This window comes from Pollachius pollachius (genome assembly GCF_949987615.1).
Source record: "Pollachius pollachius genome assembly, chromosome: 4".
Classification (NCBI taxonomy): domain Eukaryota; kingdom Metazoa; phylum Chordata; class Actinopteri; order Gadiformes; family Gadidae; genus Pollachius; species Pollachius pollachius.
This window is the reverse complement of record NC_136937.1, coordinates 7,646,236-7,656,529: the sequence shown is the minus strand read 5'-3', so window position 1 is coordinate 7,656,529 and position 10,294 is coordinate 7,646,236. Positions and strand designations below refer to the sequence as shown.

At 42.9% G+C, this 10,294-nt stretch overlaps 1 protein-coding gene across 1 annotated transcript in view; it reads left to right on the top strand.

The window, feature by feature from the left end:
* The window catches only part of gfra2b (GDNF family receptor alpha 2b), a gene marked incomplete at both ends in the record, with an annotated part of 78,267 nt that extends 69,153 nt beyond the window's left edge, over positions 1-9,114 (top strand). The window contains 5 exons of the mRNA XM_079735651.1: positions 3,137-3,246; positions 3,878-4,018; positions 4,493-4,674; positions 7,875-7,922; positions 8,986-9,114. Of these exons, the coding sequence (XP_079591777.1) occupies positions 3,137-3,246; positions 3,878-4,018; positions 4,493-4,674; positions 7,875-7,922; positions 8,986-9,114 (610 nt within the window). The remainder of the gene's footprint in view (positions 1-3,136; positions 3,247-3,877; positions 4,019-4,492; positions 4,675-7,874; positions 7,923-8,985) is intronic.
* Positions 9,115-10,294: the final 1,180 nt, after the last annotated feature.

Here is a 10,294-nt window from a genome sequence, read left to right as displayed (position 1 = left end):
CGTTTTCTAATAGTTGTTCACTGAGACCTCCTAACTGTAATTCCATTCCAGATCATTCCAGACTATACTTTTGAAAATCTAGAGGCCCTGAGGAAGAGTGTATTTTACATAAATGTAACCTTTAAAACAAAACAACATTTTAACAAATGTTAATGCAGTATTCAAGATAAGAGACATAATCAATCTAACAGAAAATGTGAATGTCACCGCAGAAGTTCAGGAGAATAATATGAATTTAACAGAAAAATGTGCAGAAAAGTGAATTTGTAAAATAAATATACAAAAACTACTCACATACTGTGAGTAGTATAACACACGTGTAAATATCAAAATTCATAACAGATGTAAACAGAAGCATCATTTACGACTTTGGTTGTTGCTTTTGTCCAATGTAGTTTAAAGCGAATTCTGATACAGATTATGGTATTAAATTCAGAGCCTATCAGCTAGGAGTGGGAGCCAAAGATACTAGTGTGTCCTTTTGTGTTACTGCCTACAGTAATCTTGATGGTCTTTAAACGTAGGAACCCAGAAATGAATAATGAAGCAGAAGTCATTGGTAATGTGTAAAATTCCTCAGACAATTCCAGCCAACAATTAGTTCCCTTTTGTCTCTATTCCCGTGATAAAGAGCAGATATGTAGCATTCACTGGATTAATATTTGTGGTTGGTTAATAAATAGAGATAAATAGAACAGAAAAACCAAAGCAAGACAGTTACAAAAAACTGAAAATGTGTGCATTCAAGAAATAGAAATGTCCGGGATGACATAACATTAAACGCTTTAAAACAATATATTTATTTGCAAACAATTTAAATAGGTTTATTGTTGTTTTTTTTCTTTGTTTGATTCAAAAGTGCCCTAGACTTTGCATAGTGAAAGAGCTGTCTAGCACTTATAAATCACATGAGCTGACCTTTAATTGACAAGTAGTCCAGTCTGTGCTTTCATCCTTTTGTTTGGTGGACAGAACATCACACAATTCACACACTTGATGTTGTGTTGAAATGTGAAGGCTATCGGCTCTCCTTCCTCTTCATCGACAGTGTTTCTGTCCGTCCTATGAGCACACTTCTAAACACAGTGCTCGCTATCGTCTAAAGAGGCTACCTCATGGAATGGTACCTGGGGATCTTGGTATGGGGTCCCGGTTCATTAATGTTAATATCACGGTACAAATGAGAATATTTGCCATGAAAGGGGGTCTATGGCACAGGAGTCATTGAAGTGTATCGTCTCGTGTGCTCAAACAGATGTGCCTGCAGCGATAGCGGCCGGGTGCTCAGTACATAAATATATGCACGTCCACTGCCAGAGAGGTTTCATTTAAGGCTTTGTTTTCTGATGTTTTGATTGGTTTTAGTACTAAGTCATGTCTTAACATGGTCTTTAGTCATTTAGCTAGATGTTTTTATCCAAAGCTGAAGACAAAGATTGTGTTCTAGTTAATTAGCAGATAGCGGTCAAACGTTGCTACAGGTAGACTGAAGACGTTGGGGATTGAACCCGGAACCTTTCTGCTAAGAATCACAACGTCTCACCGCTTCACCAACCTGCCCTTCTGTATCTCAATCCACATGGTTAACATGAGACCGTTAACCACCACAACTGATTCATGGACAAACACTTTTTTGACACTATGCAAGTCACAACATATATAGATATAAAAAAGTATATATATATTCAAAACATAATAGAACGTAATCATAATTAAAACGTTTAAACAATGGTTTATGTCCTCCCTGTGTTCATGCTGCTCTCTTCCAGGTATTTATCTGTACTTTAAAGACATGCAGGTTTCCGTAATTAAAGGAATGAAATTGCCTGTAGCTGCGGATGATGCACAAATGTGTGTGTGGGTGAGTTTGTCAGGAATTTAGGATATCTTCCTTGTGAATGCAATAGAAGGTAATTTGTGGTCGGTTTGATTTGGGAGAGGAAACACTGAAAATAAATTGACTAAAATAGGTCAATGCGTGCATACGCGTACATTCATGTACATATGAATCAGATCAATGAATTGAAATGATTCAGGGGAATTGTGAGGGCTGTGACGTCAGCACCGTGCATATCCTCTCCCCCCTGGTCAGTATGACATCACAGAAGTCTGTTGGTCCCAACTTTGCCCCTAGCTAAGCTCGCCTTAAAAAACGTCGGAATCTCTCTTCCGATAAGCGTTGTTTTACAAACGTCAGGTTTCATGCTTTGGAGCATGCTATTTATGGCTTTTTTCTTGAGGAAATGACATGGATTCTCATCACTCCTGTCCTATCCCTGGACAATTCAGTAGCCATGAGATAATGCACTAGAAACCATCCAGATTTTTAAAAAAATCTTCATAATGATACATCATTGCTATATATATACCTGCATAGGGATTATAAAGCTACGACAGATCTTTACATGGCAATGACTCAGACTTAATCCCAAACTCCAGACTTGCATGACTCATGCTCTCCTTCCAAAAAGGTGATGCAGTCATGTGATTCAAAAGCATTCATGACGTTATTCATAGCAGTTGTTATCTCATCCGATACAGTTTTTCATTGTCAGATATTTCATCGCTTGGGTGCCAAACGCTCATGTCCAATGATCAACTGCCAAGTGGCGTGTGGCAGCCACATAGGTGGCGATTGACAATGTTGTCCACTACCAATCCCTTCATAACTTCACTCTCATCACCACTCTTGACAGTATCTCCCGGAAGCGGTGAAGAACTCCGAAATGGTTTGATTGCATCACTTTGGCTGCCCTTTGGGCCTTTAGCCAGTCTCGAACCAGACACGCTGTGTGTTCTATGAATCCGAAGCCATTATCTTCAATGACAGCACTTGTCGGCCTGATAGAACTTCCAGCTCTGCTGAAAACCCTGGCACCAAGCAGTGCCATCCACCACCACCCATTATAGCAAACAGAACAACACCTAAGATCCCATCTTCCCGGTGTGTGTGTGTGCCCTCCTTGGATCATCTGGTGTGCGACCGGCATTGCTCTTGGTTTTAAATCTAGATGCTAGCATTTAGCACCAAAATTTGACCGCTAGGTGATATGGTGTTTGAGGATTCCACTGTGAACGTTGTGTGCTTTTGTTATGGTGATACAATGATATGTATGGTGTGTCTGTGTTGCTTTAGGTCCAGACTGGCTGACTACCACATGAACTGCCAGGTGACTCCTCACACCGTGACGGGATGCCCACAGGATAACTACCATGGCTGCCTCATGGCCTATGTCGGCCTCATTGGTGAGTGGAACTCCTTGAACCCATTGGTGGGTTGAACTCATTGGTAGGTTAACTAATTGGAAAATTAATCTAATCTGATGAATTGAGTTTACCCTCGGCATGCGAGCTATCAGAATCAAAACAATGTTTTTGCCAAAGTACACGATTGGGTCTGAATGCAAGTGATGACAGCTTTCATTTGACTTAGCTTCATTAATAAAGATCAGAATTAATAATAATAATAAATATACGTATAATATTTTTTTATTATATATTATTTTTGACGTTTATTTGCTCTGCCTTGATTTGTTGTATTGTCCCTATTATTATTATTGACGTTTGTGGGATCAGGTTTTTTTCCTGGAGATGGGTTTATGATGAGTATTGATTGATGAGTGCCCTGCTGGCTTCCATCAAGCTCGCAGATGTCCACCGCACTCTAGGGGGGCATCTTTCGCTTTACTCCTCTGTAGAATATTGCTTTCGGAACGATCCCGAGAGCGGTTAAAGCACCTCTCCTAACCCACTCAAGAATCCCTCTTTCCTGATTCTTATTCCTTCCTCGTCATTAACAGCCCCCCATTCCTAATTAAGTCATCGTGCTTTCTTTTTTTCTTGCCTTTTCTCATTCTTCCATTCCACATCGGCCCAGGCTCCGACGTGACACCTAACTACAGCGACAACAGCCCCACGAACATCACCATTGGCCTGTGGTGCACCTGCAGAGGCACTGGCAATCATGAGCGTGACTGTGATGCCTTCCATCGGGACTTCACACATAACTCCTGCCTCAGTGAGTCGCGCTTATTAAGAGTGTATGTGCATTCGCCTGTGTGTGTGTGTGTGTGTGTGTGTGGGTGAGAATGTACCCGTGACATTTAGCAGTGAAGTGGTGTGTGTCTGTGTGTGTGTGTGTGGGGGGGGGGTGGGGTAGGTGTTTGTGTGTGTGTGTGAGAATGTAACTGTAACATATAGAAGTGGGTGTGCATGTGTGTGTGTATGAGAAGAGAAAAAACATCAGTGAACAAAATGGAGAAAATGGGAATTTGGAAAAAATGACGTGTGTGCCCTCACCTATGCGCCTACCTGCGAAATGAATTTGAACATGAACTGTTATTTCTCTTGCAGAATGTATTTTAAGGCAGGTTAATGTACTGGTAATGTACCCGTGATGTATGTTTTCCTTCTGTGATTCCATATAAATAACCAGGCCAATGAGAATATGACATTTCACCCTTCCTGTCTATGCCTCTTTTTCCCCTCACAGGAAACGCAATACGCGCATTTGGCTACGGCTCGGAGGCATCACTTCCTGTCACAGAACTCTTGCCCACGTTCTTTCCCCCCGCCCAGCCGCCAATCCTCGCCAAGCCTGTCCCTTCTCTCCATGGCAACGCGCTCCAACCAATAGACAGCGCTTGCATGTTCTCTACTTGTGCTAACTTGCAGGTGAGTGGGTCCTTTCACAACGATGTCTATACCGTACAATTCTCCCTGTGCTGTGACATGAACTATGCCTTTGAATATGGATAACTCTAATAGTTCAACGTCAACTCTCAGCAAACAACACCAAAGGGTAGTAGCTCTCTCTGTTGAGACGCTTTTGATTAAATTCTCCCAGCCATTCGTCTTTATCCATTTCTGAGAGGTCTGCCACCGAAGGGATACAACAGAGATGAAGGGCGTTTCGGTCACGCCATCTCAGAAAACTTTTGAGACTTGGCAACAGCGTGATGTCGTTCCAGTATTACACCTTGACTTCTGTGAAACCACAGACGTCAGTCTTGTCAGCCTCACATTCTCTGCAAAAACTTTTATGTAAATTGATTCGCCAACCTCCAAACTCTTTGCTTGTCTTGCCCAAACACGTTTCTGTCTTCTGCACAAAAGTAAACATTCTGAGGTTGCCTCCTGTAACCTTTATGAATAAAGGAGTTAAAAAAACGGGTAATGGTTTAGTAACGACCATAAACTTAGAAATAAACTGTTGCTGACATTTACAAGTTTGTTTTTTTTGCACAAGTGCTCCGATGGCATTTAAGAGGGACGTAACAGCCCGGCCTACACCTTTGCCCTCACCAAGACACGACTGTTCAAACGTTGCTGAGCTCCTTCATATGTAGGCCAAAGCCCAGAGAAGCCAACTCTGCAACATAGAACTTCGGAACGTTCTTCTCTGTTTTTACCAAAAACAGAGAAAAAATTTCTAGAGAAAGCCTCAATGAGATCACAAAACAATATTCCCTTCTATCCGAGTTGATGGAAGGGAAACATTTTCATACTCTTTGTTTGAAAACACTGAGCTAGAGCGCGAGCAGATGTTGAAAAGTTGAAGCTTTGAGTATTCTCATGTGAGCCGGGCCCTTTTAAGAAATAAACATGTCATTTTCAGTGAAAAGTCTGCCCAACCAGGCGGTTTGTACACAGACATGAACGGGAAAATGTACGGAAGCCATTTTGAAACTGATCCCCCACCTCTATGAAGCTTATTCCTGTCGTGCTAAATTCCTGATTAGGCAATCTATTATGTAAGGGGAGAGGGGGGTTGCAGCTGAGGGGTTAAGAGCCATTATATAGAGCTATACATTATGGAAGAGGTCTAGTAAATTAATAATTCAATGTAGTTATGGATTTGACTGGAATAAGGGGTTATCCAGCCAACTTTCTACACTCTTGCGCACACAAGCGCTGTGACGAAAACTAAAATGGCCACGAGATGCTACACAAACATAGCATGTTTCACACGACGGCCTTCAGGGGCAAAGTATGTGTTCCATTATCTCGCCCAAAAGATTAAACATGCATGATTTATTTATTTTTGTTCTTTTTTTTCCTACTTTACTACTTGAGATAGTCACATTACATATTGCTCACTACACAAACAGAGAAGATTGTGAAGGGGCATCGAAGAAAGAAGTTTAATATTGTAAGCCAACACAAGGGGCCACACAGGTGTGTGAGGTCTGCTGAAGTCAGGGACAAAGTGTCTCTTTTGGCTGGGCCTAATAATAGGCCCAGCCAAAAGTACTCAAGTACTCAAAGACGCTTAGGGTCTAGGGTTGGATAGGGTTAAGGCTGATAGAGGTAGGGTTGTTCTATATCATAATTTGAGCAGTTCCTTACCCACAAATGGATGGCTGCCTGGTAATGACAGGGTCTCCTGGAAGCAGAATGTGCAATCCTTTTTACTCACAAAGACGCTAGGCTATGATAGCTGCTACAGCCATTCGCCTATTCTAAAGTGGTTGTTGCCCCAGTAGCCACGCTAAGCTAAAAAGCACCGCTAAGTGAAGCGGTTCCTTCCTGAACTCAGTCACTGTATGATAACGGACCGTGTGTGTGAGAGTGTGATTTCATGGGTGGATGTATGTACTGTTGCATGTGATTCATGTATATTTTTGTATGTGTTTACGTGTGTTTGTGTGTACTTTCTGCAAACTACTATCCTGGCATTTACATAAAATATACATTTTTCATTAACATACTTCTAAAATGCCCGACTTTCCAGACTCAATTTATATGCGATGATTGTGTGCGTGTCGAAAGAGTTTACTGCCAGTCGAGTGCTCGGATCCGATAGGCTCATCTAGCTCGACAGCGAGAGGAGATTGCCTAATGAGATGCTGACGAGAAAGATGATGGCCGACAGTGATAAATAGGAAGACAAACAATCACAAATGAGTGTGTGTGTGTGTATGTGTGTGCATGCATACATACGCCTGTGCCTGTATATGTATATTAATAGATGTTGCTGTAGTGAGATGGCCCTACCCCCTGATACGCTCTATTGTCAGGGTAATTATAGTGATTCCAAATCATAGCCTGAAGCTGTTTCTCTATACATCACTGCCACGTACATAGGTCTGTGGTGCTGCATTCTCCCAAATTATGTGTGGTTTGATGAATGTATCCTGCAGGGGATGAACAATATATAAACATCTATATATTATATATAGTGGACATCTTTATTGTTTACTCACCTGGAATTCATCTTTGGCTTCACAGTCAAAGATTAACCTTGTGTGTGTGTGTGTGTGTGTATATATATATATATATATATAATAAATACTGTATATGCATGCTTTTTTCCATGGCCAGCATGTAACATTATACACAGGGCTGTGGCGACACACACTTACGTCTTTGCTGACGTCTATGTTTTAAATCCACGTTATTTTTCCCTTCTTATTTTTTGAACGCTTTGAATGGTTCAAACACCTGTTCAACGATGTGCACGAGTTCAAACACAAAACATATATATTCACGCATTCATTATTAGCAAGATATTCAGCAAAGCCATGGAAATGAAAATAGGATCATTATTTACACGTTTCGTGTTACATCGTAATCAGACACCTCAACGTCTCCCTGGATCAAGTCGTTTCTCCTTGATTGCATCACCAAGTCCGAGCTTGTGATGTTTCCGCCGATAACAACACCGCTGATGACGCATCATCTCCTTAATGAGGTACTTCCATTAGGGCCAATCATATCCTCCAGGAGCCAATCAACCCCCGCCTCCCATCCCAGCCCACCCCAGTGTCGAGTCCTGTTGTACTCTCAACCAATCAAACTTGGCAGAGGCGAGACATTGCTGTTTTGTGTTTAATGTGCCGTTTTGTTTCTTGTTTTCTGATTGGTGGACGCAGGACAGTGGACGGAAATGCATTCCCTCTGACGACTTTGACTGCGAGGAGGTGAGGGTCTAGCTGGCCCTGTGGCCCCATTCAATTCAACCCAATTCAATTTTACCACCATTACTGTCTCAAAGGGCTTCAGAGGTCAAATATTTATGACAACCCCCTAACCCAAGCCCCCAAGAGGGCAAGAAAAAACTCCCTTAGTCACCAAGGGGGATATCTTAAGGAGGAACGCAGAGTGGGGGATCCCTCATTCCAGGGATGGTCAGGAGTGCAACGGTTGCCATAATTGACATACCTACATACATATTAACAGGCAAAACATTTTAAATCGATGATCCATAAGGAGAGTCCAGGCATCCAGTCACAGTCACCGCAACACGCTAGAACAGAGAGAATAACGAATTAGAAGGGAAAAGTGCATACATTGAAAATTGGCTCTGTGATCCCGTGGCCCCGTGGCCCAGTGTGTTGGCTCCTGGTTTTAGGTACCACTATCAATTGAGTGGCAAAATTGTGAGAAATAGTAAAACATTCTAGTATTCACAAAGCTCTCCTTTGATGACGTTGAGAAGGGATTCCATTAATTTACACTTTGGTAAATGTTTTGTTTACCACCCGTGCCGAAAGTCTGAAAAGTCTGACGCACGCTCAGCTCCTCTGCTTACCCCTCCCTGTTCTCCTGATGTCTTTGTCTGTTCTGAACCCTTTTCATGGGAACAAACAAGAGGAGAAATATGTGAATATATCAAATATGTAAACTCTATTTGATATTACCGACGATGACAAACTATTTATCTTCTCCCCGCCTTTTCATCCTTCCATTTCTTTTTCATATCTCCCTTGTTCTCTCTCCTCCTGCTTTCTCTTTCCCTCCTTCCCTTTCTCCTCTATCTCTCTTTTTCTCTCTCTCTCTCCCTTCCTCTTTCACTCTCTCTCTCTATCCTCTCTCCCACGGTTCCTCCTTCTCTCCCTCTCCCTCCCCCCCTCTCCCTATCTCTCTCTACCTTTCTCTCCCTCTCCCACTCTCGCTTCTATTCTGCTTGTCTGTCATCTGTCCTTCAATCACTCTTCGTCATCTCCTCCTCTTCCTCCTCTTCTATCGTTCCCCCCTTCCCAGGGTTCCATAGAGTCTCGGAACCGGGACGAGGCGGAGAGCGGCAGCGGCCGCGACCAATCACAGCGCAGCCTCTGTGTCACGGTGGGCATATCCATCCTGGCCGAGTTTCTGCTCAGGGTCCTGTACTGAGAGGATCACGACCGCAATTAAAACAAACATCCAACAATAACAACAACAACATCAACCACACCAACCGAAACCGAAACCACCGTCACCACACCAACAACAAACAAAGAAACCAACCGACAAACAAACCAAGAAACAAACACAGATTTATCGTGGGACCCCGGCTGGATTGCGGCAAGAGCTGACTTGGCCCCCCTCAGGATGTCTTGTGACATCATATTCTCCACTGCCTGAAGAAAGAGGTCGACGCACCAAACACACAAACAAAGACGGGGAACTGTACTGCCGGGATCGGTTTTTCCTCTGGCAGTGGACAGAGACATCGTACCAGAAGACAAGACTACGGACTGCTTGTGTGTGTTTGTGTGTCTGTGTGTTCGAAAGTGCACGTGCACGTGAGAGTGCACATGCACATGAAGGGTAAATAAAGGACACCGGAGAGAGATGTCTTTGTCACACAGCTGTGACACAGGGTTTCCGCAGTGCAGGGTCTGAAGCGATTGTTTGCTCTCCGCGACTCCATTTAGGCTGTGTTTCCCCCATGGCGCGTTGATCTTTTTATTTGTTTTATTTGTGTTTTTCTTCGGTCATATTCAGATGCACCACAGATGCCGCGATGACATGACATGATGGTGTGCCTGCGAACAAGCAAGCCTCCCCGATCAGCAGATCACATCTGTAGCATTGTGGCAAGCCAGATAGCTAGGGAGGAGAGCAGACAGAGGTGGTGGTGGTGGGGGCAGACAGACAGGCAGACAGACAGACAGACAGACAGAGGTAGACAGACGGCTAGACCGATGGATGGATCACAGAGCTACTCAAATTCACTTAGTTCTGAATCATTTGGCTAACTCTTGCTCTCTCTCTCTCTTGCTCACTCTCTCTCTCTCTCTCTCTCTGTTGCTGTAGTCACAAATTAGGTACAGTACACACACTAAGAACATGCACACACAAACAGATACATACACAGACATACGTGCATAGAAAACTCCTTTTGGATCTGGTTGGTAGACAGGGTTTCCTGCACCACATGCTTTTCTCTAGTGGGCTCTTTTGCTGGTCATCGACTCCTCCATTTTGTTGTAAACATATTGTACAAAATGTGTTTTTGTGAAGTATGAAGAATCATGTAAATCTAATGTAATTTAAATGGAGAGTGTATATTTCGCACAACAGTGTCATT